Source organism: Pocillopora damicornis, chromosome 1 (genome assembly GCF_964200805.1).
Source record: "Pocillopora damicornis chromosome 1, jaPocDami1.2, whole genome shotgun sequence".
Taxonomy (NCBI): Eukaryota; Metazoa; Cnidaria; class Anthozoa; order Scleractinia; family Pocilloporidae; genus Pocillopora; species Pocillopora damicornis.
In genome coordinates this window covers 18,783,950-18,803,720 of record NC_142670.1, presented here as the reverse complement: position 1 = coordinate 18,803,720, position 19,771 = coordinate 18,783,950, and the positions used below count along the sequence as shown (strand labels likewise).

The 19,771-nt window shown below is 37.8% G+C and overlaps 1 protein-coding gene across 1 annotated transcript; it reads right to left on the bottom strand.

Moving 5' to 3' along the window:
* Positions 1–1,051: 1,051 nt before the first annotated feature.
* On the bottom strand, positions 1,052–12,424 carry LOC149052497 (uncharacterized). Its single transcript, XM_089203897.1, has 6 exons — positions 12,163–12,424; positions 7,685–8,028; positions 7,445–7,594; positions 6,127–6,249; positions 3,451–3,573; positions 1,052–3,295 (listed from the first exon to the last, which is right to left on the bottom strand). The coding sequence occupies exons 2-6, from the start codon at positions 8,007–8,009 to the stop codon at positions 2,406–2,408; spliced, it is 1,611 nt and encodes a 536-aa protein (XP_089060023.1). The 5' UTR covers positions 8,010–8,028; positions 12,163–12,424; the 3' UTR covers positions 1,052–2,405.
* Between the last annotated feature and the right edge of the window lie 7,347 nt (positions 12,425–19,771).

Genomic DNA, 19,771 nt, shown 5'->3' with positions numbered 1-19,771 from the left:
CTCTATTCTATCATTTTCTGTCCGTTTTAAATCTTTCTAAAACTCCTAATTAGCACAACTCCTTTAACAAATGTTTCTCCTTTGCAAAACAGGAGAAAGTGCGCGCCCTTTTCTCTTCTCAATTGATAAAGACGCAAATAAATGGGAAGTTTTGAAACACTGGGTCAGGTATAGCAACTAAATGTTTTAACTTTCCCAGATACTTGTGATTATTTATCAGAAAGATAAGTCTTGTAATGTCTCGGTGTTAAACTCTAAGCTCCCATTTCCTTCATGTATTTCCACAGTTTTCATGGCTTTAATGAGCTTATCTCGAATCAAAAATTTATGTCAAACCTTCCGCAGCAGACCGATCTCTTTTTTTTTTTAATTAGACTTCTAATTAACAGATCGCACTAGTAATTTTCCAAGATTATTGTGAGTAATATTATGAACTCCCCTGAAACGATGGAGGAAAATGAAAATAATTTGATTCACGTAAGGAGTTCGTTTAATTTATCATAGAATGCCGTTCGAACCACATTCAATACAATGTTTACAAAGCGCTTTTTTTTCGTTTTGCTTTATGGAAAGAGATACGTACGTATTTTTCGAATGACTAAATCCCAGAGTCAATCGTTTCGCATTAAGACATAAAAATTTTTGATATTGGGCGACGAAAATTGCAACGAGCCTAATGTTATTATCCTGCCAAATCGTGCCATGTTTGACCATTTCCCGGACTTCTCTCTAGCTTTTTTTTCCTCTAATTGAAAGTGAAATTTCGGAACAAGCGAATTAGCAAATAGCAACAGAATATAATATACGTTTTAATGACGTGAACAGAGGCGGAAATCCTCAAAGAGAAAACGAAATGGACAGTCTGAGTTTTGGAGATTTCCACGCCCAGTTAGATTGCAAGTTTACACATGGAAATAGAAATGATGACCTCGTTTGATCCAGGCTATGAAATAATTTCAATAACATGTTCTACAATGAACTAGAATTCTCAAAATGAGTCGAAGAATTTACAACTAGACTTAAAATTAGGCTTAAACACACTACCAAATATCTAATTTAGTTATATTCTTAGACCTTTTTTATTATTATTGCTTTATCGAGTTAAATATCAATAATATAGGTATAATATCTACGAAAATCACTTTTTAAGTCTTAATGATTAATGCTCTCAAACGAGTTATGGAAACTCCAATAAATGGACTATTTAGAATATCGATAAACTACAAAACCTCTTATAAGCGATGTCTTACCCTGTGTATTTTTTTTACTACTTCATATCTTATGGCTGACTTGCATAACCAAACTTTTCTCTAAGTTATTTAATAAATCTGTACTCATGACAAAGGTCCTAACATAACGAGAACAGACGTCACTTTACCACGTTTTAGATCGCTGTAAGGAAAACGAGTTATGAAAATTCTAGATGAGCTACCTAGATAACTTGATAAACTTTCAAAACACTGATTAGTGACGTTTAACAAAATGTTCTACCTATTTGTCCCTTTTGAATACTTTTTTCTTTCAACAAGAGAAAGTGTGAAAAAAAAGGTACGAAACGACTGGTAACCTTATTACCTTATTTACTGAAAACTGATATTGTTCTACAACTGGAATTTTTTTTCAACAGCAGGCGCTATCATTGGTTGCTTTGGGGTCACATGACATCCAATAATAAAAATGTTGCCTGTGTAAAGTTTCTGATCTGAGTGAACAATATTACAAAATCTTTGACATCAGAAGGTAATAATGGAATGTTTCCCGCTCGTGTTTATCGACAACCACCTTTAGAGGTGAACAAGGCTCGACTGAGGATAACGTTAAACCGGCAAGACATTTCCTACGCACTTTAAAGGAGGTTATCAAAATGTTCGATTTGTTTCTGCACCGCCTCCTATAATTTCTTTATCATGCTATACAACAGAATACTAGACGACTGTGCCTACTGTAAAGCGTACTTTTTGTTTTACTCGCGACCAGTTCTAAAGAGTTTACTATTAAAAAAAACTTTCTATAATAGGATAGTTAATAGATGGAACTCATTGCACAGTTCCCTTTAAATTATGAATTTTATAATTTATAAGAGGTGGGTCGCATGCTCAAGCCTGGATTATTATTAACTTTATAATGGTTTTTGACCACATTCTTACAAGCAAACCTTAAAAAAGTTGTATCAAATGTCAGGATTTTAAGCTAAAGCGTGTTGAATATTATGATCCTAGACGGTGATATTACTAATATCTAGCCTGGGGAAGAGCATTCTAATCATCTCATGTTGAAAAAGGAACAGGGGATTTGAATATATATAAAACTTCTGCAATTACCAATACAACTGCTTTTTCCTCTTAATGGGAAAATCGGCTTTTGAAAAATAACTGTAATACTCAAGAAATGTTTTGAAATCAGCCCTAAAGTTCTATAATTTGCACCAGGCCATTATCATTCGAGTTCCCACCAGTCAAACCGGAACAATCTTGGCCATTACAGTACGAGCCTCCTCCGCCTCCGGCTTGTTTTTCATGGGTACCACTACCTCCCCCAGAGTACCCACCACCTCCACCTGATGCACCATTATCCTCTGATCCACCTCCCCCACCACCAAACCCACCAACTGCTCCTGGTGCAGGGCCCCCGTTATTACCGCTATTCATACCTCCGGCTCGACCACCGATCCAGACTTGAGCACGTGATCCACCTCTTTCCCCATGGGAGGAGCTAAGTCGGGTACAACCTTGACCAAACCAACCCGCTCCCACTCCTCCATGATAGCTAGCGCCCTCACTATTGCATTCACCTGGCTGCCCACCTGTGCCTCCATTTCGAACTTGTGACGAAACCTGCCCTACACTACTGGTACCATTTGATTCCGCCTGACCATCCACACCATTATATCCACTCGATGCACCCCCTCCTCCTCCGGCAGCCAGCAACAGAACATCAGCTGTAGTATAAACAAAACTTCCTCCCCCTCCTCCAGTGCCAGCATTGTCTTCCACGGACACTCCTAGTTGAGCTGCTGTTTTGTTAGTGCTTTGTCCGCCTTGAACTTCCACTGAATCTCCTCCCCTTTGTCCCACCACAATATTTAACACTGTTCCATTATTCAGTGTGAACTTGCCTTCTATAAACGCTCCCTTTCCGCCATAATATGTTCCTGGAAGGTATCCATAATCGTATGAATGTGTTCCTCCGCGAGCGCCCCAGGCTTTGATGAGGTAGCAGGTGGTCCGTGGAACAGTGAACGTCTGTATAGTACCAAAGCGTCCCTTTCTCCCATCGGTTTTTAGATTTAAGGTACCTTTAAGAAGAAAAAAGTATTTACGCCTCAATTGTGCTATGGACATGATATCTGTGAAATTTTAGGGGAAAACTTTCAGAAAAAATGTGAATTGAATTTGAAACGTTGAAAATAACAAGTTAGTCAGTCTGTCTTAAAAATCCAAATATTCTTACGGTAAGAGGCTGTTGCATTTTCAAGAAATCCAGGTCTACAGGAACAGCGATAAGAGCCTATGGTGTTCTCGCAATCGGCATAGCTTGTACAAAGTGATGGGGAAGAGCTGCATTCGTCAACGTCTGTAAACAAAAGAAAATATCAGTAGCTGACTTATTCTTCTGAGTCTCCCCTGAGGACCATTTAACATACGCTCATCCTTCCCACAAAGGAAAGCCAAGTTACTTTTTCTTCCCTCTATGCAAATTCTGCGGCCTTTATCGTGACCTAGTTGTTTCTTCCCCCAGTATCTTATCACCTTCAACTGAAAAATGAACCAAGGGAGCTACACACTTAACGAACACTATTGAGAATGTGGTCAAGACCTGAAAATTAAAGTGTAAGGTGTCCAAGTTCCGCCGTATCGCTGATACGCAAAATAAACTATTTTCAGTACGATAAAATTAAAAAATATATAATCGAAAGAAAACAATACGAAGATTTCAGAACATTCGCAGCGTACTTTTAAACTTAAATTAGACGCATAGCTGCGTGAACTCGGGCTTTCAATATCTTACATCCGGGGTTATCTTTAGGGGACTACCATATTGCCATTGTTACTGTCGTCACGCAATTTCGTCATTACCGGTCATGAATAAGTCTACTTGTGTTTATTTTTGTCTACTGGAGTGTAATGAATGTTGTTATGGTATTAGACAACATTAAAAATAATATATTACCATATAGGAGCAGGTTCCTAAAAATGCCAAAGGTTGAAATTCAAGGACTTTTTAATGACTTTGAAGGCCAAGTTTTAGAAAATTGAAGGACCACTTTTGGAAAGGTTTGCATAAGCAGTTTTAAAGGTATTTAATATTATTTCTCAGTTTTCCATAAAACTACTATAATTTTCAACTTGAAAATTACTAAAGAAAAAGCATTGCAAAAATCAAGCCCTTGTACGCAAATTTAAGTACTTTCAAGGCCTTGAATTTTTATTTTTAAATTCATGCGTCTTCAAGGACTTTCAAGGCTTTTACAAACCCTGAGTAGGTATTGTATTTGCCTTTAACTGCAAGGAGAAGGGATTTTTTTATCTATGATTGGTACCGAGTCATAGTTCGTTGCCAAATGTTCACCCAGGGGGAGTTGTCAGAAATCAGTAAATTGAAGCAATGTTACTGTTCAATAGTTCATATTGTTTTTAATAGAAAAATCTCTGAAACCACTGCAACATTGTATAGCTAGAGTGAGTGCTTTTGGTAGAGCATCAATTTTGGGAATTACGTATAACAAAACTGTAACAAAATGACGAAGATGTTTCAATATTTGGTATTAATGCCGAGTTCTTTTCCTGTGTATTGATCGTAAACGTCAAATAAGTGTAACCGAGGAAATTATTCACAAGTTATAACATGAGGTTCAATGTTCTTTCTTCAATTTCTTGGATGATCTGTTCCTGTTAATATTTTGAATAACATTTTACAGTTCCAGAATCTAACTCACGTAAAACAGAAGTTGACACGTATATATTATCATTGTCATTAGAAGTGAGGGTAATTTTGTCTGCTTTAAAAATGATTGTCTAGTTAACTAAGACAAACTTTAATACAACTGCTTTCCAATATTCATTATTGACACGAGATCATTAGCAGAATTGATTCCTTGTTTGTTATTGTAAATCAAAGAGCATAAACTCATTGCAACACAAGGTCAATGTACGTTGGAGTAGGACCAGGGTTTTTTCTCCATATCTGAATTCAGTTGAAATTTGCAATAGTTTGATAAGTGTGTCTGACTCTTATAAAGACACATGGGTTAGTTAGAAGAAAACATTGATAAATACCGACTTGCTCCACACTTTAATCTAATTATCCTATGATACACCCTCACAGAAAAATTCAACAAATACTTCTTCTCGTGTCGTGTAACTATTTAATGTTACCCTCTTCGTATTAAGCTTACAAACACTCTTTGTAACTCTTCTAACCTTCACATAACGACGTAGCCAAGAAGACTTCGGTATGCTTGGACGAATACGCTCATAAATAAATTCCTTCAGTTTTCTGGCATTTCTTCTAAGACGTTTCAGCCGGTAGCTTCTGGTATTCTACTGGGTTCTCGATCACGTCTAAATACACGGTTGTGTTTACACGTAAACATAATATGAGATAGCTCGTTTGATATAGCAGGTTTCGCTTGATATTTCTCGATAGAAGGTTCCATCGTAAAGTATCGCTCTTAAATTGATCTCTCGTAAAGTTCGCGGACCGACCCGTTCCCAAGACGCTCTACAAGTTTTAGTGTGTGTCTACCGTGAACGGTGTGTGACTTTGTATATATATTGAGCGTAATAGCCATCGAATTTTTTCGCGTATATCAGGCAAGGAATTGTCCACGAAGGCAGCCATTGCTTTAAACCATGCGCTCTAGGGTTCATTCTACGCATGCGCTTACACTTCACGCATGCGCTGTAGTGGAACTGCGTTTTGTGACTGAACCCCCCAAAAAAAAAGCCGAATTTGTACCTCGAGCGTTTCCCTCGGAAAGCCCGAGTAATAAATAATAAATTGCTGACGCGAAACAATTTCAGATCTAACAAAATAATAGTCAAAGAAAGCTCAGAGAAATAACACCTTGCAACGACACAATTGCTTTATGAGAACTGTACGTTTTCTGATAAAATTTTTTCTTACCTTTGCAGGTATGTCCATCTCCCGAAAAACCGGCTCTGCAAGAGCAACGATACGATCCCAGAGTGTTTTTGCAGTCAGCGTTCACATCACAAACGCTAATGGAGACATTACATTCGTCAGAATCTGTTAATGAATATCCAAATCGTTTAGAGCGACAATATACATTGATCATGAAGCACAATTTTAAGCAAATTATCGTTCAGATCCTCTTTAATTAAGTTAGCCACAGTTAATTAAAAAAAACCCAAGAGTGTGGGTGTTAAACAGCTTTATCGAGCAGGCTCTTCAAGAGCCTCTATGGATATCACTCCAATAACATATTGAATCGTCGCTTGGTGTTGGGAATTAAACAAGGTGTAAACAATGAGTTCACCTTACTTAGTAGGATGCAAACGAGTCAAGATTTATCGAATCATTCCCTGAAAAAAATAGATTTCTATGAATATGCAATTCTTGATGTCATCTACTGCCGTACATGGATTGCGATATGAAATATACAAATAAGAGAACAGGTAAGATTCAAAAGTATCCGTCATGTTTCGAAATGCGCGAGCGCTTATTCGTGGGTGATGCAACTTAAGTTGATTTCCTGCTGTTAGATTAAGAGCAACCCATCTTCTCTGTGAGGGCTGACATAAAAAATCCTTGCTGTTTCATAACTAGTTTCCAAGGAAAAAATCATAAACATTTTAGTACAATTCTAACATCTCTTTGACATAAAAGTGAAATGTGATCATCGCAGTAAATTTCCAATTTAAGCAATTGGAAAGAAGAAGCCTGAAAAAAAAAAAAAAAAAAAAAAGAAAACATTTTTTACAAATTTACTGCGATGATCACATTTCACTTTCATCTACAACCGCAGTACAAATATGAATTATTTCATATAAACTCCACATCATTTCACTGCACGGGAAGATATGAACTCAATAAATTGACCTCGCTCCCAATGTGTGGCTTCATAGCTCAGTTGGTAGAGCATCGCACCGGTATCGCGGAGGTCACGGGTTCGAATCCCGTTGAAGCCCTGATTTTTTTTTCAGGCTTCTTCTTTCCAATTGCTTAAATTGGAAATTTACTGCGATGATCACATTTCACTTTCATCTACAACCGCAGTACAAATATGAATTATTTCATATAAACTCCACATTTCTTTGACATAGTAACAATCTTTTCCAGGTGTCCCCTCCACCGAACGATCAGACCGGCTTACGATCAACAACAAGAAAGTATTGTATCTGGCACAAAGCTTACCATTAGCTTTTACGCCATGTACAATACTTTTAGTGTATATCCATTCTGTTTAACTTTCGTACTGTACCTTCGGTTTTCATGTCACAATGAGCCAACACAGGAGTGTCAGGTTTGATGAAATTCAGCCAGTATTTTCCGCTGACCGCTTGTCCACCTTCACTCGCCTTGATTTCTTTGCACGAGTCTGCAGATAGTTCGGGAATGGCACCGAGAATAGCTAGAAAGTAAGAAAATAAGAAAGTGAAGAAAAAACGTGACATCTCCCTCTCTAAAACAGTTAGCTAAATCATTTTACCTTAACGCTCACCTCTCTTCATATCTTTTCTGAAGTAATATCTCTCAGAGTTGGGTACAAAATCTTGAGGCTTGGCTTCCTTTGTTCGGTTACTCAGCTCACACTTGTCTTGTGTGAACACATAGTTAAAGCTTTGGCATGTGACGTCACGGTAACATTCCCGCAAACACACATCACCGAATGCTGCTCCAGTGATTGTTTTAAAAATGTGTTTTTGAAGCATCTTACCAAGGATGGAGACTTCGCGTGTATCACGGTGGTACTCAGCAACAACTGAGTGAGACAATACCAACATGAAGAGGAAAACTGGTAAATGAAAGAACTCTTGGATTCCCATTGTAGTTATATAATTTCACCTGAAATGAATCATAAAGTTTGAGAGCACAGTGATACAAATATGAGTATGTCCACAGAAAAACGGGAAATGCGATAACTTTAAAGGCACTTATTGTTTGGCTGTTTTTCAAGCTGTTTGACATATCGCAGACACGCATGTCGAGCTATATATATATATGTATGTATATTTTTTTTATTCCTCCAATTCCTAGCTGCTTCACAGTTATGTAAATATAACGTGATATAACATAGTATCAGATAAAGATTTACAAAGGAAAAAATGCGTAGAACAGAATTTACAACATATAAATTGAATTACATTGTATATTGAAGGAGAGGAGAGAGGCAGATCTAGAAAACTAATATTGTGCCCCTTAAAGTTATGTATAACAAAGGACTTTTGATTTTTATGAAAAAAGTAAAGGAAAAATGACAAAATAGCTCAGAAAATTATAAAAGAGATAATGTTTCATTAGTATTGAGCAAGGTACCAGCGCAAAAGTGCTTTTCTAAACATTTTTTTAGATAGTTTGTTTCTAATAGATTGCGGAATATCGTTTCAAAAGAAACTTCCAATAATGCTGGGGCAAAATCTCCTAAGATTAGTTCGAAATAAAGGTATTGCAACTTGATTGGGTGATGCACCGCAGGTACTGTAGTTAAGTAGTTCAGATACTAATGAAACAGGTATATAAGGATGTGTGGTGTGGAGTTATTGATTCCATTAAAGGAACATCATTTATAACACGAACCGCTTTGTTTTTTAACTTTACGATTTGAGACAATGGAGCGTTATAATTATTTCCCCAAAGTGTACAAGCATAAGTAAGGTAGGGATAAATAAGAGAATAATACACACTAATAAGTGTTGCTTTTGATACATAATACTTCAACTTAACCATTATATCTATATTTGTAAAATCTCAGATTGTAGTCCCCAAATATATCTCCAGGGACAACAATCTCTCGTAGGTGTTTTCGATCTCTTTTGCATACTTGGTGATATCGTTCTCGATTTGGTCGATTCTTGTGTTAGCTTCATGCAGTTGTCCTGTTAATACCTCCAGCTTTGTATCCAAAGATTCTTTCAGTTTTGAAATCGAGCTTTCGTTTTTCTTGATTTGACTCAGAAGAGATTCAATGTCGCTTTGAATCTTGACTTGAGTTCCTTTCATTTCTTTCAGGTCGTCACTTATTGAACTCAACTGATGGCGTACAAAAGCCTCAAAATCTTCTTCCACCGTTTCCTTTTGTTTTTCTCTTTTTGAAGACATTGTTTGTTACTTGTTTGTTAAGTTTGTAAAAGAAAAAGTGAGATTTACGCGAGAAAAAGAAAGAAATTATTTCAAGTTGGCAGAGCCAGCAAAAAACGCGGCCATTATGCTCGCGGACGGCTGACCGCGTCGAGCGATATGTCATGCATCCGACAAATTTAAAGCTTGGTGTAAAAAAGCAAGCGTGAGATATGGCGCTAGTCGATAAGACATGGATACTTAACGGTGTCATAAAGTAACAGACTCCTTTAACAGTTAGCACACAGTTCGCCGCCCCTGACAACGCGTATTATAAATTTCCCAAAATGATATCTTTGGTTTAGCTCTGTCCTATCATGATGATAACATAGGGTACTTCTCTCATGCTATGAACTTGCCTGAGTGAGTATTGCAGTCTTCCTTCACTTTTAAAATCGATAAAGAAACCTTTGAAAACAAATCGACTATGAATTGAATTTGACTTGTATTGAATGAGGAACTTTACGGACCACAACATGCTTAAATGACGAAACTATGAAACACGATGTTCTTTTTGAAACTTCTTATAATGCCACCTGCAGACTTTCTTTGAAAACATTTAAGCTGAGATCCACGCAGAATTTCCGTTTTCTTGGAAATTCAAAATACGACATCGTTGTCATAATGTAAGTAAATAGCAAAGAAACTCTTCGTTTTATCTAAATAAAAACATTTTTTTTAGAATTGTTTGGCTTTTCAAAACTCGTTTCTTATTGTCGTTCGTTTGACGCAGCTATAACACTGTTCTTGTTAGGAATGGGGCAGAACTGTGAACGTGCTTTTCGTTAGATGATGACATTAAGGCAGGACGTATTTTGGTCCTTACGTCATGATAGAAAGCTAAATAATTTCCCGTCCAATCCGATCTAAAAAGCATTTTATAGTATGATTGCTGCTCTCTCTCTTGATTCCTCATACTTGTTTATGCGCTATTGACCTCCTGTATTCATTTTTATATCAAAATGTGAGACCTCAGATAATTTTTCTGTCTCTAAATTTGGATCTGTTTTTTTCACTTTGACAAGAGGCATCTCTTTACAATAACTTTTGTTGAGAGTTCTGTCTTTATCGTTTAGATTTTTTTCTTGCTCTTCAGTGCAGTCACTGCTGAGGCCTAAAAAACAATGGCTGATCTCAGAAAGGAGCGAGTTTATGAGATAAGTGAAGTTTTCATCATTAAAGTCCAACATTATCAAACCAGCCAGTGCCGGTGAAGCTTATTAGCATGCTAATTAAAGTTGAAATTTTAAGAGCACAGAGATACAGATATGTGGCCGTCTACAGAAAAAGAGGGAATACGATAACTGCAGAGCCACCTATTGTTTGGCTTTGCTCCAAGCAGTATGACATATCGCACACATGACGAACGATATGACACGCATACGATAAATTTAAAGCTTAATATGAAAAGGTGTGCATGAGATATGGCACGGATCGATTAAGACGCGAATATTGAAAACAGTTATATAGCGCGTTCGTCTACGGTTAAATAAAAAAAATTTTGCTTAGTTTTCCAAATAGTAATGTCAAAGCTTCTTAAAAGCAATTCCTCAAAGACAGATAATGCAAACTGGAAACAGACATCTAAATAATAAAGTAACTGAATTCTTTATGACCCATTCCCTAATGCATTAGTAGCTCTTTCTTCTGATCCAAATATTCATGCTATACTTTCAGAATAGCACACAATTCGCCGCCCCTGAAAACGCTCATGAACATTTCCCAAAATAATATTGTTAGTTTCGCTCTATGCTATCATGATGATAATGGACCATAAGCTGCCTCCTTTCCTTTTCAAGATCGAAAGACTGATCGCTGGGAGAGAGATAACTTTGAAACTTAGCCTGCGTTGAAATTGGAACTTTATACGGGTCTAAACGTGATATCGTCGTTATAATGTAAATAAACGGCAGCGAAACTCTTCGTTATATTCTGAGAAAATATCTCGTAAAAAGTCGGACTTTCCAAACTCGTTTCTTTTCATCTTTCGTTATAATACAGCTATGTAAGTTTTCTTTTTGACTGTAAAGGAGGGTAAATTTTAGTCCCCAGATCATTATTTAGAGACCGAGAGTAGGTAAGATCCTTGTGGCATGATCAACAGAAAAATGTGGATTCAGTTCGGCTCGACCTGATTCAGCCAAAAGGTCCTATAAGAATTTTACTACATGAATGCAATTCTGTATCTTTGTTCCTTATAATTGCATTTTGCCCAAACCGACGAAGATCATAGTCCGATGTGTTAATAATTACTCGAGTGATTATGGATTGGTAACTTTTATGAACTAGTCTATGCACTATTTCCATATCAATATGTGAGACAGATAACGCAATCTAGAACTCGGATTCCATTTGCACTTTGACAAAAGGCACGCGCGGTTTTTTTGGCAATCACATCTCTTAAATTTTTTATCCGTAAATCGTTTGTTTTTTTTTCTTTCTTACTCTTTAGCGCAATCACTGATGGAACCTAGAAATCATGGCTCGTGTCAAAACGAAGCGTGCTCAAGAGTAAAGACAAGTGTGAGCTAGTGTATTGTCCAACATTATCAAACTAGCGGGTGTAAAAGTTCTCTTAAAAGCGTATGAATAATTTAACAAGAGGAGATTCTGACATCAACGAATCATGTTTTGAAAGAAGAATCGGGCGCGAGAGCTTCACTTTTGATGATAGAGCCGTGAGTTAAGTCAGCTTTAAAGTCTGTAGCTCAGTAATACATTGCTAAACTGGCTTCTTTAGCATAACAAAGGACACACTCATTCAAAACCATCCAAAATGAAGCTATAAGCTCCACTTCACGTAGTCTTCTTGTGATACATACTATATAAGATAAATTTTTTCGAAAGGACTTTGGTACTCACTCAAGAGTGTTCCTCATAACTGGCAACTTCTGGTCATCATCATTTCTTCCGTTGTGTGAGTCGAGTTTCTGTAAGTTAAATCAAACGCAAACTTCTAGCTAATTTTCAATGACGATAGACAAGTCCAAAATATCGGTTTAACTGCAATAGAACTGCAAGGCTTGTGAGTATTCTCTTCTCAGAAAATATCTAAGCCTAATCACCATGTTTTTTTTGAGGCACGACCAGCCGTTTATTTTTCGCACATGATGTGGGAGGTTGACTGTCATGCAAATTAAAAATGGGGTAAGTTTCTAAAGAAACTGTTGTGCTGCGTCGGTACGAGATGTAACAGGGTAATTTAATGTAATCAACTAAGTTGATAACGTAAATTGGCTACCGCCGAGAGTTTAAAGGCTCCAAAGGCTGACGTTTCGAGCGTTAGCCCTTCGACAAACGCTTCGTTAGCAATTCGTCACAGCGATTCCAATCGCTCTGACGAAGGGCTAACGCTCGAAACGTCAGCCTCTACAGTCTTTAAACTCCTTACGGTAAACAATTTACGTTATCAACTCAGTTTATTACACTAAATTAACCTGTCATGCAAATTATTGACGTCGGGTCTCTCCGCCAAAATTAAGTTTCAAAAGAAACATAACAGGTATTGTCCTCGATGCATTTTAAATATTAACTTTTTGATTAACACTAGAAAATCCTCTATGTGAGACTTGGCGGATCAAAGTTTTGCAGAAAGTGGAAAAAGTTATCAATTTGTATGGAATGAAAATCGTTTTTTCCTCGATGGGGTCACTTTGGATCGCAACGTTTCGATCGATCGCATCTGACCACGTGCTTCCAGCGATCAAAGAACACAGCTGCAGTCGTATCCAGTCGACTTTATCACCTGAAAAAGGTTGCAGCACGCACGTTCGATTCACATCGTATTCAACTGTGTTCATCACGATTAATAACTACAACCTACTTACAACAGCAATAATTTGATACGTCTAAACGCGCTTATAATAGTTCACAATAATTTTCCGACTAGCTCTTTTCTCCTAAACTGACGGTTCAATGGCTGATAGCTATTAACAATGTTTTTGTTATCAACCACCTGCTGAAATGAGACACACTGCTTAGCTTTCTCTTCGTGTATCCGTACTATAATAAAGCACACTGTTTCAACCAGTCAGAGCACATGTTTTATCCAAACTCGCTTTGTAGAAAGCGGACGTTGGGACTTTATGTTTGTTCTCAGTCAAGCGAGGCAGCATTTAACGAATCAAGGGGTGTGATTTTTTCGCGTGTTAAGTTTTTTCTGGGCTTATGCATTCACGCTACGGTAAACAGTTAGCATTTGTATGGTAAATAGAAATCGAGCAAATGACGATAGTCTTCTACATGATTCAACGGCGTGGTAGGCTTCGGATGCTAATACCAGGTTACACATGCTCTCATCACCTTTGCATCGCACAGTGAGCCTCTAATTGAATACATCTTTCGTCAGTTTTAAGCAATATAAGGGAAAAAACGGTGACATCTCTTTATTTCAGATACGAAAGCTATAGTCGCCCCACCATCCACCTCACCCTGACTATTTGCATCCTAAAAAATCTACCAGAATCACCCCCACGGGGAGGATTTGTCTTATCATCAGTTTTGCCGATCGTTTGAATCTGCCGCTCGTATGATAATCGGAAATTTTGAAAAATCCCGCGTGTATTTTAAAGCTGTTTCCGCCATTGTTCCAAAATAGCCATATTCGGTCATTGTTAATCGTCAAACAAAGCCTGCTTAACTTTAGGCTGATCCGCTTTTCTTGATACGCTTTTAGCAATAGCTCTTTTTTCTTATTTACATAGCCTTATCTAAATACAAAGACGGCTCTCACCCCTCCTCTCAATCAAATTCTGCCTGGAAAGTCACGGAAATATAGTGTTCCAACAGTGTTAACCTACTCCTACCTAAACATATCCATCAACCTGATTAATGGCGAAAAAAATTGATTAAAAAATATTTTCAACGACCGATGCCGGCAAAGCTGAATCAGTGGTTTATTATGTCTTGTGGTCGTAATCAGGAGCTCCTGTCGTAATCTAGTATCACCTGAATATACTTCAATTTTCTCTCGATATCCTTTAGAGGCCAGCCGTCAACGAAGGGGGGGGGGGCATAGGATTCTGGGGAGATCACATGGATGTCAATGGGAACAGAGGGGGTCAATCGTCTCCAACAAAATGTAGAGAGGAGAGTATAAAAAATTGACTGCCAATGAAGGGTTGGGGGAGGTCGTAAGAATATCAGAGCCTTAGTGGGGAGATCAGTTTATCGTGACACAACCAAAATAATCAAAATAACAGAAAAAAATTAACCGTTAGTCGTAAAATGATGAAAATTTTTCCATTTATTAGCCGTAAAAGCCATCACCTCACTGAGACTAGGCCTGTCCCGATTGGAATCCTAAAATGCTGGAAAGTTGCTATTTCGAATAGTTGCTAAAAAGGAAAGTTGTTAACTAAATTTTTTGATATTGTTATTTAAACATTAATTTGTATTTCAAAAGCTTTATTTTTCGTTCTTTACAATAAGTGCTAACATCAGTCACGACAAAGCTTGAGACTAATGTCAGCTTTTTGTGGGCGAAATTTGAGGATACTCTGATGTCTAACGAACAAAACACATGGTTCATTAGACATCATTTTTAGCCAATGATCAAATGAAACATTAAACAAGAATGGAAATCGGCCGACGAACTGTTGTCAAGTGACAAGTCATGTGTTCAAAAGCCTTTTGATGAGCATTCAAGAATTTCGCATAAATTGAAGTTTTCTAGGAAATCATTGACTTTTTCGTACTTAATATGAGATTTAACTGATTCTCTTTTCATGCGCTATTTCAGAGAGAGGAAACTCATTCAAAACCTGCTATCCACAAACTAATTAACTTTGATTTCCAGTATTACTATGTCAGTTTTGACGTACAAGTACAAGTTAAAACAAGTACCCACACAAGTACCAGTTAACCTCTTGTAGATGTCGATTATTTTTCTTTTAAAGTACTAGTTCTCCTGCTGATTGGTGAATTCCTAGAGTTGTAAGACGTTCGAAAAAAAATGGAGTTAGCAATAGCGCACAATATTCCATATATAACAAATATAGAAGCCCTGACTGTGCTCTGTTCTGTTATAAGGCACGCAAAAAGCGGCAAGAGCAAGAAAGAACTGCGTGGAGAAACACGAGACGTGGTCGTACTTCTTGATTTTTATGCGTGTTTTTATGCGCAGTAGAGGATGCGTAGAGCAATACTAAGGAAAAATAATTGAACGTGACTTTAGCGAGCCCCCGTAAAGGAAATAAACATTACAAAAAATGGCCGAATCGTTTAGGTTTATTCTTCGCAGTGGGATGCATGGGTCCCTCCCTTATACTTCACACTCGCACTGTTACGCTCCGCTGGTGTTATTTCATGATCATGACTTAATAACTAAATGGAGGTTACTCCTCCTTGTTTCCAAAAAGAGGAGAAGAATTAAGCCATTACGAAAACAGATACAACAAAGAAAATGGTAAATTGTTAGTCCGAAAACTTCTTATGTTAAAAGTGTTCTCAAAGGGCTAACAAAGAGTTAATTCTCCTGGGTAACGCAGTTTTGAGCGAGAGTGTATTAGTGCATTCTTTTTTCTCGTTCGGACGACAAAGAAGAAAACAAAGAAGGGCCCGCCTGAAAGACCCTTACGGCTGAGGGACCAATCACAAAAATATTTTTTCTTGGATCTGTTTTCATCGATCAAAACATTTAAAAAGGTTCGGTTTTATTCAAACCATATAGGTGTTAATAACTACTTCCGAATTAACTTGTGGAAGCGTACAGGGCACGAGCCAGGCTTTTACGAAACATTAATTTATTGAGTAAAGTTTGTGATCGTGCGTTTAAATTTTAAACGGTCCGCAGGTAAAGCCAACTGTAATAGGTTTTACTAAGTCGAGCAAAACGAGTTAAAGAAGGAAAAGAGGAATATTTTAAGGGATAATTCGACCTGAAGATCAGCGTCCTTAATGGAGAACGTCTAGGATATCAAATTTTCATTGCATATTCGATAATGGTCATATTATATATCTGATTATGGAATCCTCTTCTAAAAAAATCCACATACTGGCAAATAGCTGCTGCATGAAACTAGTTTGTTTTCAAGATAAAAAAAGCGGGAGCAAGTTGGCGATTTTAGCCATATTCCTTATTGTTTCGCCTAATTTTCTCAGTGGAATGTTAAACCGGCAGGACATTTTAGTTTTGCGGTATTTTGCACTCTTAAGCCCTTTAGAGGAGGTTATCAAAATGTTCGATTTGTTTCTGCATCGCCTCCTCTAATTTATTTATTATGCTATACATATAGAGAATAGCACATGGTTTTTCTCGAGGCCGGAAATCCCTGTATAACACCGCAGTTTAAGTGATAAAACAAATTATTAGACGACTGTACCTACTGTGAAGCGTTCCTTTTGTTTTACTCGGGACTAGTTCTGAAGTGCTTACTATTAAAAAAAGAACTTTCTATGATAGGATAGTTAATAGATGGAACTCAGTCCCCTTCAAATTATTAACTCTATAAAGGTTTTTTACCACACTCTTACAAGTAAACTTTTAAAAAGTTTTATCAAATCTCAGGATGTTAAGGGTTACGGTGTTGAATATCATGATCCTAGAAGGTGACCTTTTTAATACCTAGCCGGAGGAAGAGCATTCTTATCATCTCATACTGAAAAAAGGAACAAGGGATTTGAATGTACATAAAACTTCTGCAGTTACCACCACAACTACTATTTCTAGTAATATAGAAAATCCATTTTTGAAAAACAACTGTAATATTCAAGATATGTCTTAGAATCAGCCCAACAATTCTGTAATTTGCACAAGGCAATCATCATTAGAGTTCCCACCAGTCAAACTGGAACAATCTTCGCCATTACAGTACGAGCCTCCTCCACCTCCGGCTTGTTTCGCATGGGTACCGCTACCTCCTCCAGAGTACCAACCACCTCCGCCTGATGCACCATTATCCTCTGATCCACCTCCCCCCCCCCCCCCACCAAACCCGCCAACTGCTCCTGGTGCAGGGCCCCCGTTATTACCACTATTCATACTTCCGGCTTGACCTCCGATCCACGCTTGCGCGCGTGATCCACCTCTTTCCCCATGGGAGGGGCCTAGTCGGGTACAACCTTGACCAAACCAACCCGCTCCCACTCCTCCATGATAGCTAGCGCCCTCACTGTTGCATTTACCTGGCTGCCCTCCTGTGCCTCCATTTCGAACTTGTGACGAAACCTGCCCTACACTACTGGTGCTATTTGATTCCGCCTGACCATCCACACCATTATATCCACTCGACGCACCCCCTCCTCCTCCGGCAGCCAGCAACAGAACATCAGCTGTAGTATAAACAAAACTTCCTCCCCCTCCTCCAGTGCCAGCATTGTCTTCCACGGACACTCCTAATTGAGCTGCTGTCATGTTAGTGCTTTGTCCGCCTTTAACCTCCACTGAATCTCCTCCTCTTTGTCCCACCACAATATTTAACATTGTTCCTTTATTCAGTCTGAACTTGCCTTCTATAAACGCTCCCTTTCCACCATAATATGTTCCTGGATTGTCTCCATAATCGTATGAATGTGTTCCTCCCCGAGCGCCCCAGGCTTTGATGAGATAGCGGGTGGACCGTGGAACAGTGAACGTCTGTATAGTACCAAAGCGTCCTCTCCTCCCATCGGTTTTGAGATTCACAATACCTTCAAAAAGAAAAAAGTATTTACGCCTGAAATATGCTATGAACGTGATACCTGTGAAATTTTTAGGGGAAATTGTCCGCAAAAAATGTGAATTGAATTTGAAGCGTTGAAAATAACAAGTCAGTTAGTCTGTCTTAAAAACCCAAATATCCAAATATCCAAATATCCAAACCCAAATGTCGGTAACAAGTTGTACCATCGCCAAAAAACCAAGTCTGCGGGAACAGTGATAAGCGCCTAAAATGTTCTAGAAATTGGCATAAATTGGACAAGATGATGGAAAAGCGTTGCATTCGTCAATATCTGTAAAAAATTAAAACATTAACAGCTGACTTATTCTTCTTAGTCTCCCTCAGGACCATTCAACAAACGCGCATCCTTCCCACAAAGGAAAGCCAAATTACTTTTTCTTCCTTCTATGAAAATTCTCCGGCCTTTAGATTGACGTATTTGTTTTTTCCCCAGTATTTTGTCACCTTCAATTGAACAATGAACCGAGAGAGCTGCTCACTTAGCAAACACTATTGCGAATAGGGTCAGCACCTGGAAATTAAAGTGCAAGATGTTTAGGGTTTATCATGGAAGTTCGGCCATATCGCTGATACGCGAAATAAACTATTTGCAGTATGATAAAATTAAAGAATGTCTAATCGAAAGATAACAGTGCGAAGATTCCAGAACATTTGTACTGAGCTTTTAAATTTAAATAAAGAATAAATTGTTGACGAAAAGTAATTTCAAATCTAATGAAGTAATAGTCGAAGAAAGCTCAGAGAAATAACACCTTATAACGACATTGCTTTATGAGAGCTGTGCGTTTTCTGCTAAAAATTTCTTCTCACCTTAGCAGGTATGTCCATCTCCAGAAAAACCGGCTTTGCAAGAGCAGCGATACGATTCAAGAGTGTTTTTGCAGTCAGCGTTTACATCACAAACACTAACGGAGGTATTACATTCGTCAGCATCTGTCAATGAATATCCAAATCGTTTAGAGTGACAATATACATTGATCACGAAGCACAATTTTAAGCAAATTGATGTTCAGATCCTCTTTTATCAAGTTAGTCACTTTTTAAAAAAAAATCAAGGAGTGTGTGTTTCAAACAGCTTTATCGAGCAGGCTCTCCAAGAGTTTATATGTATATCATTCCGATAACATACTGAATCGTTGCTTGGTGTTGAGAATAAAAGCGAAGCATAAACAACGAGTTCGTCTCACATAGTAGGATGCAAATGAGTCAATAGTTATCAAATCCTACTTTGAAAAAACTAGATTCCAGCCTATGGATATGCAATTCTTGCCGTTATCTGTTGTCGTACATGGATTGAAACATGAATTATATAAATAAGATAAAAGATAAGATAGAAAAAAAACCGCCATGTTTCGAAATGCGCGGGCGTTTCTTCGTGGGTGATGTGACTTGGTTTTAGTTTAGCAGGTAATTTAGTGTTATTATTAGTCTTTGTTCATTTAGTTTTAGTTTAATCAAAAATGCTGTTAGATTAAGAGCCAGCCATCTGCTCTGTTAGGGCTGAAAGAAAAGTTCCTTGCTGCTTCATAACTAGTTTCCAAGAAACAAATCTTAAACGAGTACGAACATTTCTAAATTTTCTTTGACATGGTAACAATCTTTTTCAAGTGTTCCTTCCAAACGATCAGACTTACGATCAACAACAAGAAAGAATTGTACTTGACAGGAAAGCTGATTATTAGCTTTTATGCAAGATACAGTACTTTTTAGTGTATATCCATTCTGTTTAACTGTCCTACTCTACCTTCGGTTTCATGTCACAATGAGCCAACACAGGAGTGTCAGGTTTGATGAAATTCAGCCACTACTTT

Coding starts and splice junctions, on each gene's coding strand:
- LOC149052497 (XM_089203897.1), bottom strand. CDS start 8,009: ATGGGAATCCAAGAGTTCTTTCATTTACCAGTTTTCCTCTTCATGTTG. Junction 7,595..7,684: donor CAGAAAAGATATGAAGAGAG/GTGAGCGTTAAG, acceptor CTTACTTTCTAG/CTATTCTCGGTGCCATTCCC. Junction 3,296..3,450: donor AAATGCAACAGCCTCTTACC/GTAAGAATATTT, acceptor TTCTTCTTAAAG/GTACCTTAAATCTAAAAACC.